We start from the raw sequence: 21,875 nt of genomic DNA on the forward strand, positions 1-21,875 counted from the left end.
GCCTACAGCTTGGGATCCTCACACAGGGTACAGCCGGGCTTCTGGTCGGCCTGTCTCTCCATTTGAATCGTAACGGAGTGGAAGTTGAAGGAGGAGACACAAGCCTGCGTCATTTCTCTGAGGACGGTCTGAGCATCCACCGTCTCGTCTGTGGGAAGGAGAGGAGGGCGGAGGAAACGTCAGCGAAACAAATTGGTAGTCGCCTCCGTGTGTGCGTGCGTCTTTAAATTGTTTTAACGCAAGTAGTAAAGAGCGTGCAAAGCGCCCAGAGGCCAACTAGCAGCCCGTTGAGGACAAAATACTCGTACATAAACTTTATGGAAAGGGTCATTGTGCTGGGTACCAGTCCTGCAAAGTACTTTTGCTCAAGTACTGCATTCATGTGCCACTTTGAAGTACTTGTTCTACTTAAGTATTTCTGCTACTTTCTATTTCTACTTCAATATAAATAATATTGTAAAGAAAAAGAAAAAAACTCATTCCACTTCCTTCATCTGAACTGGTTACTTTTCAAATTATGATTTTATATCAAAAACGTTTCACACCAAGGGTGTTTTTTTTTTTTTACATGTAATATATTTTATCCCGTTAGTTTTGCTGTGTGACAGTCTCTGTGTGTCCCTTTGCTCCGTTTGGGACGTCTCCAGACTCACGGATGCTTTCCACTGACGAGCCGAGGGAAGCGGCTGCCAGCTGCATTTCATCGGAGATGGTGAAGTTATTAGAGACGCACAGTGGTGAGATTTATACGCCTGATCGGAGGAGTTCTCCGTAGAATTTTAATTTCTGTGCCTGTCAGACAGGCTGAAGGGGATATTACTGTTACAGCGGTGCAATAACGTCATGCACAGCAGACTATAGGGCAAGTGGATACCATTTCATAAGATATGATTCTCAGAGACATGTGGGAAATATTTCGACTGGGCATAACGCTTTGAACACAAGCAGAAATCTTACTGAAACACATGTGGTCTAATAAAGTCCAAGGGCTTCAATATTAATTAACATGAATACCATGTATCATTGACATGAATAAGTGCCCCATGCAGATGTGAATAATGACTCAAAAGACGGGGGGCAGAGTTCATCACCCCTACATGAGTGTTGACTCAGCAGTTATAACATTAATTGAGAAGTTGATCTCCAGGAGATTAAATATTTGAAAGCATAATTAATTTCTTAGAATTTGTATTATTTTAGTTTGTCACGCGACGCCTGAACTTAGTGTTTTCCTTTACAAGAATGAAAACATTTCCATCATATGTTGATGCATAAAGAGTCACCAGAATGCAGGCAGTGAGGGGTTTCATCTCACCGATGGCAACGTGAGCAGTCAGTACAGTCTGGTTCATGGTGAGGGCCCAGATGTGAAGGTTGTGGACCGCCTTCACCCCCTTCACTGCGAGAAGACCGTCCCGCACGTCACCGTACTTCACCCCCGCGGGAGCGCCTGAGTGATACAGAGAACATGTATGGCTTTGTGAAAATAATAAAAACATTAAAAGAAAGAGGGGAAAGAGAGCTGCAAACTCTGCATACTGCCATTGTTTTGGGCCTCACCATTCATCAGGACAACAAGAATATCCCTCAAGATGGTGATGGTGGTGCACAAGACAAATATGGAGAACAGGAAGGTGCAGATGGGGTCAGCGATCTTATATTCTGGCTGAAAGAAACAAATAACACAGACAATATATTTGAGCTTGGCCAAGGCATCAAAGGTTTGAGCTGAAGTAGTTTGAAGTATTTTTTCCCCCAGTCAGTTATGAGGGTTAAGGGGCACAGGACATTGACACATTAAGTTTTTATTGTAAGAGAAGCTAAACATTCTGCAGAAATGTAAAATATTTGAGCATTCAGTAGACCAGTGTGTCCAGAAAATACAGCACCGTCTTTCCTGCACACACAGCGTTGTGTTGTTCGACATTTCTCATTGTGGGAGTGTTTATAGCACAGAGAAATGCAGAGTGGTGGAATAATAATAATAATAATAATAATAATAATAATAATATCAGCATATGCAGGGTTGACTGGAAAATTATTTTCAGATTATTTCTAAACCCTCATCACTGTGATAACAATTTGAGTAATGTGAATATAAATGGCACATTAGCGAGGAAAGTACTGGTTTGGCTTAATCTGACTAGACTGTTTTATCTCTAAATCATTAATAATAATAACAATTACTAAAAGTTTTAAGAGGGTTGGGCTCTTTAGAAATAAATAAATGTTGCATTTTATTTATATTTTGGGTGTTTTCTTTATTTTGTTTTGTCCTGCGTTTCATTATGTTTTTGTATGTATTGGTGAAAAAGGTTGAATTGCAAAAATGTTGACAATTTACTTCATTCATTTATTTCTAGTAGTTAATGCATTGCCCAAGGGATGCAGTACAAGTTATATTTAGGTTACTGATTGCTTTATTGGGAAGGAAATAGTGATATCAAAATCTGCCAAAATAAATAACCTGAGAAAACTTTGCTGAACAATATTGTGAAATGCTGATTTGCAGGAACAAACCAAGTAACACAGAAAATAATCACATGTAAATTATTTCTAAAACATCTTTTAGAATATTTAGTATTTCTCCCAAATGCTCTACACTCCATTTCCTCTTGGGTTCAAGCTTCATGCTGAAAGACTTCCCACACTTTGTGCACACCTCGAGAGACCGCTCACCTTGAAGAAGATGATGATGGCGCTGAGACACACGCTGGCGCTCTGGAGAAGATCTCCCAACACGTGGATAAAGGCCGCTCGCACACTGGCGTTGTCCTGGTGAGCCCTCCCTCCTGAAACACGAGTAGTCCAGTAACAGTGCAAGTATGTATACGGAATACTGGGCTTCGGAGATTATACAATTAATTAGTGTGAATTTTTTTTTTTGCCAGGAACTCTAACCAACTGCCACAAAATATTTCTGGAAGATAGAAACAATTTTCAGTTATCTAATTTGCTTCCAGTCTCACACACGCACACGCAATTCAGTGCAGTGTCAGTTGTTCAACAAACCTTGAAAAAGTCCACCTTAAGATATTTCACATCTTTCATACACGATTGGTATTATTCAAATTCTAAAATCCAGCAATGCACCGTAGCGTCAGCTGTTCGTCCTTCACGCCAACACATTTCTGAAGAAATTTGCTTTTCTAGGATTTCATGGTTTCGCTAACATCATTCATAGTTTTTGTCACTTTCTTCTGAAACATAATCGTATGCCAGGAACGTACCATCGGCAGCCCTGTTCTGCTCGGCGTCAGCCTGGTCGTCTCTCTGGTGTGCGTGGTTGGAAACGTGACTGTGCTCGTTCCCCTTCTTGTGGCTGTGGCCGTGTGAGGAGAGTCCCCCATGACTGTGGCCGTGTGAGGAGAGTCCCCCGTGGCTGTGGCCGTGGCCGGACTGGTGCAGGATGAGGGCCATGCTTTTGAGAGTAGGAACAGAGTATTTTCAATCAGCTCTAAATATAAACATACCACAGCACAGCCCCAAAGAGTCCATCAAAGTAGATATGGTATTGCCGCCCTCTCTGTATCGGCTTTAATTAAAAAAAAAGAAAATCGTGAATATTCAAAAGACGCACTGCGCGGCGATAAAAGCAGCACAAATGAAAACAGAGTGCTCACACAATATTAGCCAACAAAGCACAACCGGAGGTAAGGAGCATGATAGTGCCCTCGATGGTGTAGTTATCATTGATGAGGCGCTGCACGGCCAGGTAAACCAGCACTCCGGTTACCAGCCAGATGGTGAAGACCGACAGCAGAGAACCCAGAATCTCTGCATGGGAGAAGAAATGAGGGGGGGATAAATCAGGAGATGTATCACAAGAGTCGTAGGTGAAATACTGACTACAGAATGACTACAGAATGACGTCATCTTTCAGGCGAGTGTACCGCCTCCACCAAAGAATGTGTGTACGCTATATATTTAGAATACTTTCAGCACTTCATCTTGCCATCAGAAAGCCATTTCAGACGGGAAAATGGACGGAACGTAAAACATTTCTACGCTTTTTTTGACAAAAACAGTACAGTTGAGTTTCACTTTTAGTTCCGTTCAGTTTTAGTTCAGTTCCATCCAAAATATATTATACACGTCGGTTCAAAACATCATCACGTCATAATTTTCTCCGATTAGGCCTTTTAGTGAAATTGTCATAAATCGCGTATGAATGCTCGACAGTGACCTTTGAGCCCTGAATTCTAGATCGGTTCATTGTATAATCCAAGTGGATGTTGAGGGATTTTGCTCCAGGCGTTCTTGAGGTATTGCGTTCTGCAGGAGAGGACGCGGCGGTCGTACCTGCACGATGCCACCCGTAGCTGAGCTTGTGTGTGGCCGGTCTGGAGGAGAGCCAGAGGGACAACAGGCTGATGAGGAAGCTGATGAAGTCTGCCAGCAGGTGGGCAGCGTCTGTCATCACCGCAAGACTGCCTGCGAAATACCCACCTTGAGAAGGACAGACAACACATCTATATAAATATTACACTATCACACTGCTGGAATGATGATTGCTACCAGTGAGGGAGGTAACAAACAAAAAAAAGGTAACATAAAAATAGCACCAAGTATATGGAAGAGTAGAGAAGCAGGAGAAACGAAAGGAGACAAAGACAGACGAAAAAGAAAAAAAGGCGAAATATTGATGAGTTGGATGTGAATGAGTGACTTCTTTTCTTTAAAAATGTAATCTTGAATGTAAAATCGTTCTTATTGGAGTTGCGCAAAACTCAGTTTAAAATGAGTAAATCCAGATTTTTTATTAATTTTAATTATAAAAGTGAACCCTCCTCAAGTTTAACGTTAATACTGGATCACATTTTAAGTTGGAAATTAAAGTTTTGGTGCTAAATAATGACATTTTATTGAGGGTGAGAGTAAAAACTAAAATGACATTCAAAGAGAGGTTTAACTGTAATTCAACTTACTTTTGGGATAGTTTTTAAGTTTAATTATAGCTAAACCATGATTTAAAATCGGGTTTAAAAAGTAATCCCTGTTGGAGTGACCAAGCCATAAAACAGAGAAAGTTAAAAACAGCTGATTAAACTCAATCTAATTCAATACTTTATTGCCATGATGTGAATTTGCCTCATTGTAGCTCTGGAAAAACTAAAACTAAATAAAATAAGATCAGTGAAAAGTTTTAGTTTTTTGAAACATTTACACATTCAGAACATAAAACATGATGAAGTCGTGAAGCGTTGTTAAATGTTTGGTAAAATGTTGGTTTCGTGTTTGGTTAAATGTTTGTTAAGTGTTTCCGGAGACGAGATGTCCTGCACCTGAAACTCCGAATCAAGTTTTTAAAGTAAAGGGATTCGCATGAAAGAAAAAAAAGCGAGAAGGAAGCCCAACAACTCACCAAGGATTTCACCGATCATGAACACCAGGCAGATGACTGAGACCATATACAACCTCCTCTGGGCCACCTTCTTCTCCCGCTCGCGGTCCTCCTGCGCGTGGCTGTTGTCATGGCAATGCTTGATGCCGTCGGTGGTGTCTACCTGCGACGCCGTCTGGTTGGGCAGACTAGACGTATACATAAATAATAAAAATCAGAATTAATGCAGTGGGGGCATGTGGCGGAGCAACGTCTGTCTGGCTGCAGCCAATTGTTTTTATTAGCGATGAACCCGCCAATTATCGTTTCACTTAACCGATCAATTAGTTATTATTAGTATTAGTTAAATACTTGTCAAAAGTTCAGAGAGCAAAACCAATAAATATCTTGCAACAAGCAGAAGAGTCTTGCTTTATAAATGAGTGTATTGATTGTAAAATGTGTTAGCGATAAATATGAATTCTGCTCTCTTTAATATTAGTCAAGTACCTTTAACCCAATCATATTGTGAAAACACCGCCGCCATCTTTTTCCCTGGGCCCTGTACCGGCATTAACAGTGTTTCTGTGTCTGGTTGAATATGAATTTCAGTTAGACGTTTCTGTTTATTTGACACGTTTTTCACCTCAGGTGTATCAATGACACAAGCGCGTTTACTTCATTTGTCTTGTGGGTTTGTAGGAGTTGATGTTTGTTCACTGGAGTAAAGGGAAGGGAGGAGGAGCTTGTATTTTGGTGTGGCCTGTTAATACAGGAAATGTCCAGTATGACTCCAAATGTAGATCCTAAATTGCTATGGATGGATTAAATGCAGACACCAAATGTCATGTGTGTATGTAAAAATATGTAATATTATGAATGTAATAAAGTTTAAGTTAAGTTTAAGAAATACAAAACTTTAAGAGGGGATTCAAAATGATAGTATGTTTTCTTTCCTCTAAGAGGTAGACATTATAATTAGTCTACGTAGTTGTACCAACTTCACGACCAACTGAATGCAACCCAAGAACCGTTTTAAATAATTAATTTAAATAATTACAAGTTATAGCTATTTTATAGTTTAATTGTTGCAGTGGCGCCGCCATCAGCTGTTAAACTAAACAGACTGCAGGCGTCGATAGCAAACCCACGGCCCGCCACTGCTCAACAGGAGACACATATGTACACAACTGGGCTAATGACTCAAAAGAGGGATGGTAAAATCAATACTAGTTGATGCGATAACCTTCAGTGCACCTCCCAGGGGGACATTTCCATCCGGGATGCCAGAAGTCCACTTCTGCGCCACTGGCTGGTTTGCGCACCGCTTCTCAGACCAGCAGCCCAGCAGCCCCGTGTGGAACAAGGTAACGTGGGCAAAGACAGTGCCCGCAGCACAACGGCATTCAGGCCGACTGACATTTTGTCTTTCCTCCCCCACTAATGTTTGATACACTTACCGTGAGATCTGTGTCACTAAAGCTCACTACACACAGTCAGATTAACGCATGTAAGAAATAATTGGTCCACTGACGATTATTGTTGTTCTCATCCAATTTAGTATGAATGAAAGAATAAAAGTTGACCTTGCCACAATAAAAGTTTACCTTGTCGTGTACGCGCTGGTCAAACCCGACACCAGCCTCACTTTCTCTGGATCCTTCTTCTTGAACATGATTGGCTTCTTGGAGCGCAACGAATTAAAAAATTGCTAAAGTGACAGACTAGAATAAAAAAAAAACACGCTCCAAAAATAAATTAAAAAACACTCACATGTGACTTAAAAGCACGTCTGAGAAAGCTGCAGGTGTGCTCGTCTAAACTTAACGTGTATATTCTTGTTGAGAATCCTCCTTTAAGTCCCACTGCCTCCTCTTGTGTACGTCTACCAGCGGCTCTGATTTGCTGTGCAGCTGGCCAGCGTTCAGGCGCACGCGATGCGGACCAGCCTTGTGATCGCCGCAGTTGACGCGCACCGTGTGCAAATGCATCGCCGCCTGCAGCGCTTCTAGACAAGGGGGGTCGGTAGGGGGGGAGCCGTCGGTGATTAAAAAGGAGCAAAACAAAAAAAAGTTGAATAAAAGTCTCCGAGGTAAAAGGGGACGATGTACGTGTATAAGTTAATGCTGCGTTAAAAGTGGAGGATGAATTCAACATTCAAGTCAAAGTTCGGGTGTGCACTCGTCATCTTCCTCAGGGAGGGGGAGTGGGGGTTTGTTGTTCAGCCGGTTAAAACTTAAGTCATTCTGGCCCCGCCCACCCTCCTTGGGCAGCCGGCACTCTCCGGTTGCACAATCCAACGAAGGGCCGCGTGCGTGTCCAGGCTTCCTCTTCTCAGTTCAATAACAGTATTTTGTATGTTTTTTTTTTTTAATTTGATTTATTTAGGATGCACGTTTTGAACACGTAGGAATAGAAAAGGCATTTTTATTTCATTATTATGTTGGAGTTGGACTCCTTGTTGATTGTCAGTGATTAAAGTCCACCTCCACTCAAAATGTGCGTTTTTTTCTTCTTTTCTTTTACCCAACAGTTCAACACGCACATAAAGGCACTCGTGTGTGACATCACAAAGTCTAGTATGCAACTTGAAGTGCACACATATCGGATATATCTTGTGTCCAACTGTTTTTAAAATAAATTGTATGTTGATTTGTTTTGTTACTTGTAACTTTTTATATAGAAAAATAACATCAGACACATCATTTTTCAAAGCAGTGTATATTTTCTATGTTTTGAATACACGTACGTTTTGTATTTTATTCCGTTCATGAACCACTCTCTGGTTGAGAGGATGCACTCGGTCTCACATCTAGGTTTAAAACAAAGTTGCAAAACTAAGTCATTGTAATGTTTCCCAAACTCAAGGCTGTATGATAATCCGCAGAAAATAATAAACGACCCTTATACCACACACTGCAGATTGATCATCTCTGCAGCCCTGAAAGACAACCACCAGTTGTTAATGTTTGCCTGCTAAATGTACCACATGGGGGCGGCAATGAGCCACGTTCAGCAAGTGTTTGCGGTCCCATGCAAAGCACACCAGGATGTTAATTGTACTGTCTTCGCTAAAGATTGTTGTCAGAAACGTATTCTTCAGCTTTCCAGCCAGCTTGACATTCATATCCTCCAGCACCGTATTCTCCAAAGAACAGACAAGTTGTTGTAGTTGGCAGAATTTAATGTAGAATAATAATATTGTAAAACTGAAAAAGAGCACAAACACATGCCTTTGTAAGTACTACACAACAGCACATCCATATGTAGTTCACAGTAAATAAACATTAAACAATACTGTATTCAACAAAATAAATATTCAGCTAAACATGTTAATATAACTGTAAATAATAGATGACTTACTGATGTGGCCGAATTTGTGGACCAAGGATTGTAAGCTGATATTCCTGATGTTGTGGTTGAGGAGATAACCCAGGTTTAGTGTGGGGATGAAAACCTTCGTTATTTTCGCAAAAACACGGCTCGTGTTTAATAGGTTTTAATAATGCTGATTATTGTGTTGTTGATATTATTTAACCTTTATATATTTGTCTTTATATATTTGAGGGTTTAGAGAGATTTTGGACCAAAATCTTTCTCCATAACTCTGGTTTTGTGCCCTCACCATCCAGTGGTGGGATGTTGACAAGTAAGTGTACTTGAGGACAATTCTGAGGTATTGGTACTTTACTTGAGTATCTCCATACTACTTTATACTCCGATTCCACGACATTTCAGAGGAGAAAATACAGTACTTTTCACATATTTTAGAGTTACTTTGCCTATTTACATCAATACATAATAGAATAGTATTAACAAATAAATGATGATGATGATGATGAGGGGTTTGTTAATGCAAATAAATCTAAAGTCTTCCCTGTTATGCAATGGCTGCAGCACCGTTGTCCACCCACAGCGGCAAAGAAAAGTGGGTGTAAACTTTGACAAAGACATTATTGTCAAAATGTATTTGTTTTGTGTCATTTGGATTTCACTAAATAAAAGAATACTTGTGATATCTCAGATGGATGAGGGGGATTCCCTCTCCCATCCCAGAACACACAGCCTAGCATTTCATTTAATATCAATAGGCCTATAGATACAAACAGAGAATGATGGAAGGTAAAAGGGTACTTAACATAATTGTCAATTCTACTCATTTCACAAAGCAACTGTTGACATCACAGCTCTTACAACGAAGGCCACGGCTCATCAGTCTCTTTGGAAGCTGCATTAAGAGCATGAGAGAAATTTGCACAATGAGACTAAAAGGCAGCTTGTTCTTTTTATTCCTTTTGAGAGTGGTGACGTTTGTTTCCTTGAAAAATGTCTAAAAGTGCTATCTAAAAATAGCTTTCAATGTGTCAGTGTGGCTATTTCGGTCCATACTGTCTGTGGAGTCCACAAAGTGGGCCTGTGTTTGGTTTGCCAAGATGTTTTGTGTGTGTGTGAGTGTGCGTGTGTGTGTGTGTGTGAATAGATGGTGTTGCTAGGGGCTGCAGAGTGAGGGTAAAATGGCACGAGAAGGGGTTAGTTACACATGGCTGTTCACACTGTTCTTAAGCTCCTGACCCTACAACTCACCAGCTCATGAGGGCCCTTACACTAAATAACCTGTGTGTGTGTGTGTGTGTGTGTGTGTGTGTGTGTGTGTGTGTGTGTGTGTGTGTGTCCTCCCTGCATCCTCTTTAAACACAAAAAAACAACAGACCAGAACCATTGAAAGTATTTTTAAAGATACAAAACTGCTGTCGCCCATGGCAATGGACCGCCTTCTCTCCATCCTAATGAACACTGTGTGTGTGTGTGTGTGTGTCTGATAAAAGCCCCCCCACACACTATACACACACACACACACACACACACACACACACACACACACACACACAAGTAGTAAACAACTCCAGGTCAGGCATCTGTACAATGCACTGACGTCAGACCTGCTCCGTCAACATTCACACTCCACTCTGCTGAGAGACGGAGGGGTGCCAGTTCCTCATAAGTCGTCAGAACTGCGAGGGATCTCATAACAGGAGACAGAGAGAGAGAGACAGAGAGAGAGAGAGAGAGAAAGAGAGAGAGATCAGACGAGGCTGCATCCCCACAACAGCCGAGGACGTACAGGACACACAGCAGAGGCTCAAGAAGGAGACCGCTGACTTGACACGATGGAGGTGGTCTTAAACAGACTGCGGGACTTCTCCTGCAAGACTTCCACCTTTGACGACTGCAAAGCGGCAGGACAGAGGGCATGCAGGGATCCTCGGAGCAGCGGGGCCGGCTGCACAGCTGGAGAGGAAGGCAGCAAACTGGACATAGAGAGCGCGCTGGCCTGGCTGCGAAGGGAACTGGTAAGATCAGAGCTCTGATGGAAGCTCGCTCTTCTTTCCACGTGAAGTCCATGTCACTGGGTTTTTCTGTTGTAACTGTACTCACGTACTGGACAGTGTTGAAGGGTATCTGAGGAGTATTTTTGCTTAGATACATAGATTTGGTACTTTTTATGTCACTGCATTTGTTGAACAGCTATTGTACTTTTAATTTACACACATTTGATTAGATAAATAAATAGGATGCATGAAATAGATCAAAGCCCCTATATATACCCACGCGGGTCATGTTGGAGTAATGCACTAATAAGAATGATAAAGTGATAACTTGTCGCCCAACAAAATGAGCAAGGTCAAATCAACAGTAACCTGGTCAAGATGGCGTCATGAACATTGTTACAACAATAAATAGGAGGAAATACAAACAGACAAATTCAAGTGAATAAACTCAAATATACAGTTAATATGCAATACAAATAAAAAGTCAACTTCTAACTGTTATGCAATGTTTTAGCATTTAGAATATTTCTCAAAGCTGTCACATGTGCCCACAGGCAACAAGGGGGTAGATAACCTCTTTTTAAGTACTTTTTGCTGGTACTATGCAGGATTTTTAATTGGAGCACAGTATTTTTACATCGTGGTATTGGCCGACGGTCAAGTCATCCATCACCTCCTGGATGCTTCCGTATGCTTTTGTGTGGGAAGTTATTGCCCTTTTGTTCCTCCGATGCATGTAGGTCATGTTGTTACAATGTCAAACCCGTTTTAAAGAGGCTGTGGCTGTGTGTGTGTGTGTGTGTGTGTATGTGTGTGTGTGTGTGTGTGTGTGTGTGTGTGTGTGTGTGTGTGTGTGTGTGTGTGTGTGTATGTTTTTGTGTGTGTGTGTGTGTGTCTACATCTGCCAGGGCCTTTTTTTTAATCTCTGTTCCACTGCAAACTACTCGACCAAAATGTCTAAACCAGGAGGTTTCTATGTGGATAACAAAACACCTGCCATCTTTCTTGCTCTCACAAATTGTGTTTCTCAAAAGGAAAACATGGATACAGAACCTTGAGCTTGGATTAGAGGGGGTGGATGGAGGTTATCTCTATGTCTGAGTATCCTAGTTTAATCGCATTGTGAGCAGCAGACAGAGAAGTTGGATCTTTCACAATCCTTTTTGGTGCGTCTTTGAAAAACAGAATAGCTGCTTCATTAACCTCGGGGTGCTAAGTTTCAACAATTAACTTTGAAACTCTAGCCGGCGTGGACATAAAAATACTAAGATTTCTTTTTTACATTTGTACAGTCGTGTTCCCGTTATGACTCTGGCAAACTCCGTCTGCGGCTGAAGATCATGCGATATGATTGGAAAGCTTGAGAGCAGCTACTAAATGGACCTTGAGCTTCACCCCGGGTGTTTGATTGCCTTACTTCCATTATAAGAAACACCATTTCAATAAGATCAGGGTCTTTGTCATCCAATCCTAAACAGTCCTTGAAGATGAGTCAAATTCAAACGTTGTCAATCATTGTGAGATTATTTAATCTGTCTATATAGCAGTATTTGTGTGCTATTTCCATTTTCTCATTTAACACGCTATTTATTTCACTTTTATATCACTAAAGGTGTTCAATACATACACATAAAGTAGTAACATACAGTAAATAAACCAAAATAATGCTTTTGTGCCCTCAAATCCCATAAAGTATTTGCTTATGAACCACAATTCTACTGTACTTTCATGATATCTGCCCCATACAAACTCTGATTTGAGTTTAAGACACCTCCTTTTAATCGTGAGAGCCTATTGGAGCGCTCTACAGCGTCCAAATGAGATCAGCACTTTTACCCACTCAGAATCTTCAGGTCTCCAAAGACTGTGTGACCAGGCCTGATATTTATAGAGTGAAAGACAGATGAAGGGAGGGGACAAGAGAGGGGTTTTCCTAGTGATAGCGTGTGTCAGTTATTGGATGCCTGGTGTAGCCTCCAGAAGAACTCAGTTCAACAACTTCTCTCGTTCTCTAAATTTATTTACTAAATGATCACAAGCAAAGTAGTAAGTGCTGCAATTGCAAAAGCAGTGAGTGGTACAGCAACACGCAGGTTGGGCAAAGAACAACTGCCCCACAAACAGAAGTGGGGCCTTTCATACACAGGTTATCGTCACAGGTTCGTCTCGCCTCGTCCTAACATCTGATTGGCTCTATCCTGTCAAGAGGAGGAGAATCCCATGTTCTCATCTTTTCTCACAAGACTGGAACGTGCAACGACCACTTTGATAGACATGAAGAGTAATGGAGAATATCTGCAGAATATAAGGATTTATATTATCAATAGTCCTTTGTCTTCACCTTTACCTCGGGGGTAGAGTCACTCAGAGTGGAGGAATGAGCCCCATGACGCATGCAGTGATCTAATAAATACCATCAGCTGAACAAACTGCCCGAGCTGGTTGTTCAATGTATGGGGAAAGAGCATATTAAATCACAAGCTTTAATTAATATTTAATGATCGTTGTTGTAATTTAGTGACGAGTAGGATTTGGATAGGCCGACAGTCGAAGCAACCCCACGTGGGCTGGGCAATAAAGTTTAAGTTTTTGATTGGAAAGCTTGAGAGCAGCTACTAAATGGACCTTGAGCTTCACCTCGGGTGTTTGGGGTCTGTGTCATCCAATTCTCATCTTGAATAAACAGCCAAATTCAGACATTGTCATTCATTGCCGTCACACAGCAGGGTCTGATTACAGCGAGCAGGAGGCCTCTGTTTTTACTGGCTGTTTTGTTGGGCTCCTAGTCAGACACGCGGTGTCTCCTCCTCTGTGTGCTGAGGACACTTGGTTACCATGACGAGCTGTCTGGGTGAATGCACTAAATGCCAAGTGATATATTAGGCCGCGACAATGGGCCTCGCACATTCGCTCACACACACACACACACACACACACACACACACACACACACACACACACACACACACACACACACACACACACACACACAGCCACAGCCAACTTTAAAACGGGAGGAATGCATCGGAGGAACAAAAGGGCAATAACTTCCCACACAAAAGCATCAACAACGATCAACAAATACTTTATGGGATTTGAGGGCACAAAAGCATTATTTTAGTTTATTTACTGTATGTTACTACTTTATGTGGATGTATTGAACACCTTTAGTGATATAAAAGTGAAAGAAATAGCGTGTTAAATGAGAAAATGGAAATAGCACACAAATACTGCTATATACACAGATTAAATAATCTCACAATGATTGACAACGTTTGAATTTGACTCATCTTCAAGGACTGTTTAGGATTGGATGACAAAGACCCTGATCTTATTGAAATGGTGTTTCTTATAATGGAAGTAAGGCAATCAAACACCCGGGGTGAAGCTCAAGGTCCATTTAGTAGCTGCTCTCAAGCTTTCCAATCATATCGCATGATCTTCAGCCGCAGACGGAGTTTGCCAGAGTCATAATGGGAACACGACTGTACAAATGTAAAAAAGAAATCTTAGTATTTTTATGTCCACGCCGGCTAGAGTTTCAAAGTTAATTGTTGAAACTTAGCACCCCGAGGTTAATGAAGCAGCTATTCTGTTTTTCAAAGACGCACCAAAAAGGATTGTGAAAGATCCAACTTCTCTGTCTGCTGTTCACAATGCGATTAAACTAGGATACTCAGACATAGAGATAACCTCCATCCACCCCCTCTAATCCAAGCTCAAGGTTCTGTGTCCATGTTTTCCTTTTGAGAAACACAATTTGTGAGAGCAAGAAAGATGGCAGGTGTTTTGTTATCCACATAGAAACCTCCTGGTTTAGACATTTTGGTCGAGTAGTTTGCAGTGGAACAGAGATTAAAAAAAAGGCCCTGGCAGATGCAGACACACACACACACACACACACACACACACACGAAAACATACACACACACACACACACACACACACACACACACACACACACACACACAGTGTCCAGCACATTATTTGAAAAGGGCTGGTGAAGGAAAAAGAAAAGAAGGTTCACGTTTCTTCTTCTCTCTCTCGTTCCTCCACAAAGGCGCTAAAACCAGAATCTTTCAGTCGGAGCCCGGTCTCAACCTGGTGCTGTAATTAACGGAGAAAAGAAATGCAGATCGGCCCAGAAGGTTTTTTTGTTTGGGACATTCCTCACTCCTTAGGACAAACTTGGACTCTGAAGTCGGTGGAATTCTGAATATCTTATTTTACAATGCCGGCAATTAGACAGCCTCTCATAAAAAAAAGGGAAGAAAGAGACTGACAGAAGGATGCATTAGCATTTGAAAGAGCGTGGTGTCACACTGAGCATTAACCCGCTCAGTTTGATTAGGAAAAGGCAGAAACTGTGAAGGTCCTATAAAAAAGCAATCTCCCTACGTGGGGTGTTTTCCTAGTCCACAGGTCTCAGATCTTTAGGACAAAAGGTACAATTATATATTGAACAAATATAATAATGCTTGATACCAAATTAAACAGCCAAGCCTTCGGGACAAGACTAAGTAAGACAACTCTACATGCTTCAAATACAACTCAACCACCAAAGATAGACGTAACCAAAGTAATGACTAGAAAAGACTTGAAAAGACTTGAAAACCAGCTCGAGAATGATGGAATCATGAACTATAGCCCACGAACCCCGGACCTCGCCGTGAAGCTCACAACCTACGGATTAAAACACCACCTTCCAATCTCTCATCAGACAAAGCATCAGCATAAAGTCCTCCGCCCAAAGCATTTTTTCCCAGCGACTGTACATACAAATTTCTTACTTAATGGAGATTTCCTCCGGCATTCTAGGTCCCACACGTTATACCTCTGTACATGTAAACAGAGAGCAGCTTCCAGGACAGCGCTGACGTGGAGGTGTTGAGTTAAACTTCAAACTTAAAAACTTAAACTTTATTGCACAGCCCACATAAGGTTGCTTCGACTGCCGGCCTATCCAAATCCTACTCGTCACTAAATTACAACAAGGATCGTTAAATATTAATTAAAGCTTGTGATTTAATATGCTCTTTCCCCATACCTTGAACAACCACCTCAGGCAGTTTGTTCAGCTCATGGTATTTATTAGATCACTGCATGCTCATTCCTCCACTCTGAGTGACTCTACCCCCGAGGTAAAGGTGAAGACAAAGGACTATTGATGAAATAAATCCTTATATTCTGCAGATATTCTCCATTACTCTTCATGACTATCAAAGTGGTCGTTGCACGTTCCAGTCTTGTGAGAAAAGATGAGAACATGGGATTCTCCTCCTCTTGACAGGATAGAGCCAATCAGATGTTAGGACGAGGCGAGACGAACCTGTGACGATAACCTGTGTATGAACTGTACTTTGTACTTTTTTTTTCATCTTTTCAATCATATCGCATGATTTCCACCCACAGACGAAGTTTGCCCGAGTCATAACGGAAACACGACTGTACAAATTTGACAGTTTAGCTTCAAAAGTTTATTCTTGACTGGAAAAATCCATGGACCAAACATAGCACCTCGAGGTGAATAAAGTAGCTGTTCTGGACTTTTGGGCTAATATTTTATCCTGGTTTAGACATTATTTTGGTCAGGGTAGTTTGCAGTGGAACAGAAAAAAGGACACAAGGTGTTTTGTTTGGGACATTCCTCACTCCTTAGGACAAGCTTGGACTCTGAAGTCGGTTGAATTCAGAATATCTTATTTTACAATGCCGGTAATTAGACAGCCTCCAATAGCAATCAATATATCTAAACGCTATAAAAGAGTTATTGTTCTTCCATATGTGCAGATGGAGATGCGTTCCCAGGACCAAGCTCTGATCCGCCAGCTGATGGAGCTGCACTCCGGCATCCAAGAGCTCAAGCAGGAGTTGTCTGAGGAGGAGGAGGAGGAGGAGGAAGAGGAGGAGGAGCAAGAGGAAGAAACAGACGAGGAGGGAGAGGAGGGCAGCTACTGGGACTCTGAGAGCGAACGAGGAAGCGGCAGCGTCTACTCCGGCTCAGGGGAAGTGGGCTTTTCCATTTCCTGCATGAAGACGACTCCGACCTTTTACTCAAGGGTTTTGTCGAAGAGGGCGTTCAGCCGGAGGAGCTCTATGCCATGACAGTTCTACCTAATAGAAGAAATTCAACTCTCTCCCCAACTTCCTCATATCCTCTCCAAGACATGTCAACAAAGACAAGGTGGAGCAAGATAAATATTTGCAGTTTCCCCCCATCCATTTCTGACAGAATGCTGTGAATGTAAAATAATAATAATAAATATGGCACAATTTTGGAAATTCAGTTATACACCTAAAAAGTCTGTAGTGAATAACCTTGTAACCTGCCGAGAGCTATGCATCCAGTTCCTATATTTATGGACAGGTAGTCGAGAGTGGTATCAATATTCTCATCTGAATCTCAGCAAGAATGTTAAATTCAGTTTTTCCAAAATGTCCAGCTATTCCTTTAAGTTAGTACACAATCTGTGTGACAGAGGATATTATAAGTCCTGTATGTTAAACGTAGACCTAAAGGCAATCTTTGTTGTCTTTGGTGAGTACTGTATGTGTCAGAATGTGAGAGAAACCTGGTTTCTATGTGGAGAAACAGTGGCTGGTGACACAGATCAGAGCTGAGCTTTCTTTACAAATGTAGAGTTTTGAATTTGTGGGTTTACATGTATTGATTTCACGTGTGTGTCAGTGCTGGAAGCTCACTGACCTTTTCACGACTCTACCTGCGAGCAGAATTAGACAGCCTGGAGTCTGACAATGTGCCATGTATTTGTGAATATCTCTTTGAGAAAGTATTAAAAGGATAGCTAAGTTATCCATGTTTAAAAAGATAACTGTGTTGAGATTATGTATGGAAAGTATTTGTGAACTGAATAAACTATAATACCTATAATAACTATAATACCTGATCTTCTAGCTGTGTTTCCAACAGGTACTGTACCGTAAGCCGTACAGTATGCCAGTACAATAAAGATGAAATCACTCATGGTGCAAATTTTATTTTGTTGTCAAATCAGAAAACATGTCAAATTGGGACAAAAGAGTTTTTTTCATTTTGACATTCACAATGCCTTGTTTCCTGACCTAAAGTAACAAAACATGTACAAACAGGTTTCTTTAGTACAACTTTGCAAAAGTGCAGTACATCTAAACATTAACAATGCCAGCATCACAGAGCAGAAAGCACATGTTCTTCTTTTTCCTCTTCCTGGGTTACTTTACGTGCAACTGGTGTCTATTTTTACCATGACACATTTTATCACAACTATCACAAGCAAAAGTTCAGTTGCATTGCAGCCATTTCCTTGCCTGCCATTGTTTCCGGGGCATTTGTTCACCTCCAGTCACTCTGAAGTCTTCTCCACCCAGAGAAGGGGCTCTCTGCTGGGGCCAGTTACTGCTGATCATCCCCTTCTACTTCCACACCAGCGAAACTCTCCCTCCTCAGTCTTTGGATCTCGGTGTTGAGCCCCAGTAGAGTCTGAGCCAGCTGAAGGTCCTGTGATCGCATCTCCAGCTGCATGACAACAACGAAAGAACTGAATCAGCATGTTTGAAGCTATACATTAAGATGCAGGGACACAAGGGAACCGGCCTTTTCACTTGTCTCCACATTCAGGATCTGACACCATCAACAGATCAATCCAGAGACCATTTCTGGACATGACACCTGCCGCATGTCAGCACAATATGTCAAATATGTCGGTCAACTCACCAGTTCGGACCTCAGCCAGGTTATCGCCCCGTCTATCTGCGCCCTCCGCAGCTCTTCGTTGGCTTGGTAGCTCCTGCCGATGCTGACCGGTCTGACAGTGGAGCCAGAGTCCTGAGGGTTTTCTCTGGACTCTCCGGTCGCCCTGAAGGCATGGATCAGTTTGTTTTTGATGTTCTCCAGAACCATGGTGGACAAAGTATCCTCGCTGTGACTGTCTCGGTCCATGCTGGGAGGGTATGAATGAGTAGGTGCGGTAGAAGTGTGTGTGTCCTTCTCACGTGTCGCCTTCACACTTTCTCACAAAACTCTGGGAAATCTTGCACTCCACTCGATCTCCTCTTCCCACAGGACTGGTCTTCCTCCTTTTTCTCTATGTGAACAGGACTCCGCAGCACAAGTCTGTGTGCTTCTCTTCAGCAGCTGCAATCATCCCTTTTGCCTGCCTGGTGTTGAACTGGCTTGTTTTGTCATTGTTACTATGGAGAAGCTGCCCTGCGCCTGCATGCCCCGTCTCCTCCTCCTCCTTTCGGTAGCCCTAATAAGAATGGTTGAAGAGCTCGGACAAAGACTATTGTTGCCTCCAAAAAGAACTGAAAAGACCCCCCCCCCCCCTAACCACCACCACACCCTCCCCCTCTCTCACCCGCTTTTTCACTATTTTTTTCTCAGTCAATCCCGCCCCCATACAATTCTAGTGTGAGAAATGTGTTGTGAGTGAGCTCTCATTTGGATAAAGTGCCCATGTGTAAACCTGTGTGTGTGTGTGTGTGTGTGTGTGTGTGTGTGTGTGTGTGTGTGTGTGTGTGTGTGTGTGTGTGTGTGTGTGTGTGCGTGTGTTCGAGCCTGCGTGTACACACAAAATCCATCAAACCCCAGTGGACCTTTTCAGTGCTTCTCTCTAAATGAGACCTGCATGTCAGCTTAGGAGACAGACAGGTTGGACGAGGTATGGAGACACAGCCTCAGTGTTAGCCGATTCAGAGGCACAAAGGCCATCCTACGGTGAAATATAACCAGGCCCTTTGTGCCCGAAGTTAAGTCCGTTCCCTGTGGGGTTTGTGGGATGGGTTTTGGCAACTGTGAGCAGTTTTTCTCCCTCAAACCTGCAGAGATGAGACAGGGTTCTAGTGTATATTCCTCCCTGACTTATGGGCCTGGCTGTGAAGAATGAGTGGGCACATTTTGAGGGGACATAACACACAGTCAATGCTTCACTGTGAGGTATTGTTTTGCTCTTTTAAAGTGCTATGTCATCGGGAAACTAAGTGGTCTGTGTGTATGAGAGAGAGAGCTGAGACCGTGTGACGTCCACCCTATCAAAAAACTCTCAGTTCACACACTGAGCATCAAATAAATGGCTCCGATTTGAAATTCTGTCATGGAGTAATTCGTAAAGACGGATGGACGAGGGTGTCGGAGAGAGAGACAGAGTAGCGTACTTGTCAGAGCCCATGCGGCCTGAGCTATGAATCCATTTACGCAGGTTTCTGTGGAGCGTGAGAAGAGGTTGGAGGGATTGGGCCGTCTGTCTTGAAGGTCAAGGAAGCAGGGGGCGACAGGTGACCACTATGACAAACAAGCCGCCAGACGCACAGACCGAGCCTCAAGCCCTGCATTAAACTTTATTATCGTCAGAGATCCCCAGCGCTGATGTGTGTGTAGAGATAGCTCTGGCTTTGGAAGACTAAGTCAGAGCCAATGTTTTTTTTGTTTTTTTAATTGAATGTAACACAGAGAAGTCGCAGTGAGGTGTTCGGGGGCCCTGGACTCTGGTGCCCTTGTGTTTGGTGGAGAAAACATCATAAAGTGCCCTCTAGGATGCCCTTTCAGTGGAGAAAACGCAATGCACTTCCATATACCGTGGGCTGCCTTTACCGTTTTACACCTGACATTTCCTAATTCAGTGTTAATGGGATCATGTGTGTTGTCTTAATGTCGCGCTACCTTTCCGCTAACTTTGCTGCCCCATGGTGGCGCTTTCACCAATGTGCAGAATTCCACATAAACAGTCTTTTTATTTGTTTGTTTGTCTGTATTTTACATTTATGACATTTGACCAATGAATTGTGCCAACATTCATCCAATGGAGACTATTTTATCTAAAAGTGTAAGTTTGTTCACCGGGTGAGAAAAACAGAAAGATCAAGTTGTCGTGAAACGCTGCATAGTTTGACTGCCTCGAACCACGGGCCATCTGTCGGAGGACACAGCGAACGCAGTTTGTGTCTCCTCTACTCTGACCCGAGTTTCCTCCAGCCGCCTAAGGGACTGCCCTGCTCACTCCTGTCAGCTGACCTGGTTCTGTCTCACATGAGCAAACTACTGTTCTCCATGCTGAGCTGATGTCTGGTCCGATGTGGCCTAAAGCAACTATTTGTTCAAAGACCAAATACAACATATGTGCATGAGACTTTTAAGAAAAAACGAGTTCGGCAAGATTTAAAATGGAGGTAAAATAAAGTGTGAGTAAAAGACAAAGCTAAAAACAACAATAAGAAAACGTTCAAATCAATGTGTTGGTTCATTTACATACAAAACACATGCTGCAGCTTTTAACATACGATGCATTGTTGTTAATCAGGCTACCCGACAGAAATGGCATCAGTTCACTCCAACATTAAAATGTATGTCATGTGATGTGATGTCAGGATCATTCTGCATACGAGTACTACTTTAAGTAGGCCGACATGTCTGTACTACAGTAGTAATAATTGGAAGGAAGAGTTAGACCCCAACACACTGATAAAAAAATATCCTGCGTGATCTACTTTACGGCACATGTTTTGCTTCAAGGGACTAAGCTTTTGTATAAGCTATTTAATGATCGTATTAGAAAATAATTAGAAAATAAAGTGAGTTTAAGTGTCTAATGTGGATCGAGCATTATCTTCATGGCAGTATTTCTATAAGTGTCACTTGAGCTGGCGATGCATCAGGTCACGCTCCACATTTCTCTACTATGTTGGACATTGAAAGGATTACTAGCGCAGTCGTGGATGTTCCCTGAGGGCATCGAGTGAAGTATCATTGCTCCCTCAGTGCCGAGCGAGGACATTAATGTCTGCCATTCGGAAAGAGCAAAGGCTCACTTGGTCCAACACAACCCACGACACTCACGGTGTTACTCGTGGCCTTCTTCCCGTGGTGCCTCCCTCTTCACCATGATGGAACCGAGTAAATAGAACAAGATCGTTGTTAGTTGTGTGAGTGGACCTAAGATGATTGGCTGGGATTTTGTGAAGGAAATAAATGCACAATTCCTTGTGTTTAAAAAAGGGCTGATTGACTTCAAACTAGACATTTTCACATAACGATACAAACCTATTTGTTTGTATTGATCCTGTCACAGATTTATACTGTTGTAAGGGCCTGAGGGGAGGTGTGGTGGATGCAATCTACATTCCAGCCAGAAGGCTCCACCCACTCGTCAGGAGAGCATTGAGATCAGGTGTGGGACGAGACACACCTGATCCGGATCCCCCTCGTCAGGGAGGTTTACAAAAGCCAA

General features: G+C 42.3%; 3 protein-coding genes across 3 annotated transcripts; 1 reads left to right on the forward strand and 2 right to left on the reverse strand.

The window, feature by feature from the left end:
- On the reverse strand, nt 1-7,314 carry slc30a8 (solute carrier family 30 member 8; the record flags this gene model as incomplete). The annotated part of the gene is made up of 10 exons (XM_079232507.1): nt 1-148; nt 1,316-1,450; nt 1,561-1,666; nt 2,680-2,792; nt 3,231-3,421; nt 3,624-3,777; nt 4,303-4,449; nt 5,366-5,532; nt 6,931-7,007; nt 7,213-7,314. The coding sequence occupies 10 exons, from the start codon at nt 7,312-7,314 to the stop codon at nt 3-5; spliced, it is 1,338 nt and encodes a 445-aa protein (XP_079088633.1). The 3' UTR covers nt 1-2.
- A 3,177-nt stretch (nt 7,315-10,491) lies between these two features.
- LOC306749244 (uncharacterized protein) lies at nt 10,492-16,758 on the forward strand (the record flags this gene model as incomplete). The annotated part of the gene is made up of 2 exons (XM_079232508.1): nt 10,492-10,674; nt 16,444-16,758. The coding sequence occupies 2 exons, from the start codon at nt 10,492-10,494 to the stop codon at nt 16,756-16,758; spliced, it is 498 nt and encodes a 165-aa protein (XP_079088634.1).
- An 889-nt stretch (nt 16,759-17,647) lies between these two features.
- On the reverse strand, nt 17,648-18,592 carry aard (alanine and arginine rich domain containing protein; the record flags this gene model as incomplete). The annotated part of the gene is made up of 2 exons (XM_079232509.1): nt 17,648-18,169; nt 18,368-18,592. The coding sequence occupies 2 exons, from the start codon at nt 18,590-18,592 to the stop codon at nt 18,047-18,049; spliced, it is 348 nt and encodes a 115-aa protein (XP_079088635.1). The 3' UTR covers nt 17,648-18,046.
- Between the last annotated feature and the right edge of the window lie 3,283 nt (nt 18,593-21,875).

The sequence above is a fragment of the Taurulus bubalis genome (genome assembly GCF_910589615.1).
Source record: "Taurulus bubalis genome assembly, chromosome: 16".
NCBI classification, from domain to species: domain Eukaryota; kingdom Metazoa; phylum Chordata; class Actinopteri; order Perciformes; family Cottidae; genus Taurulus; species Taurulus bubalis.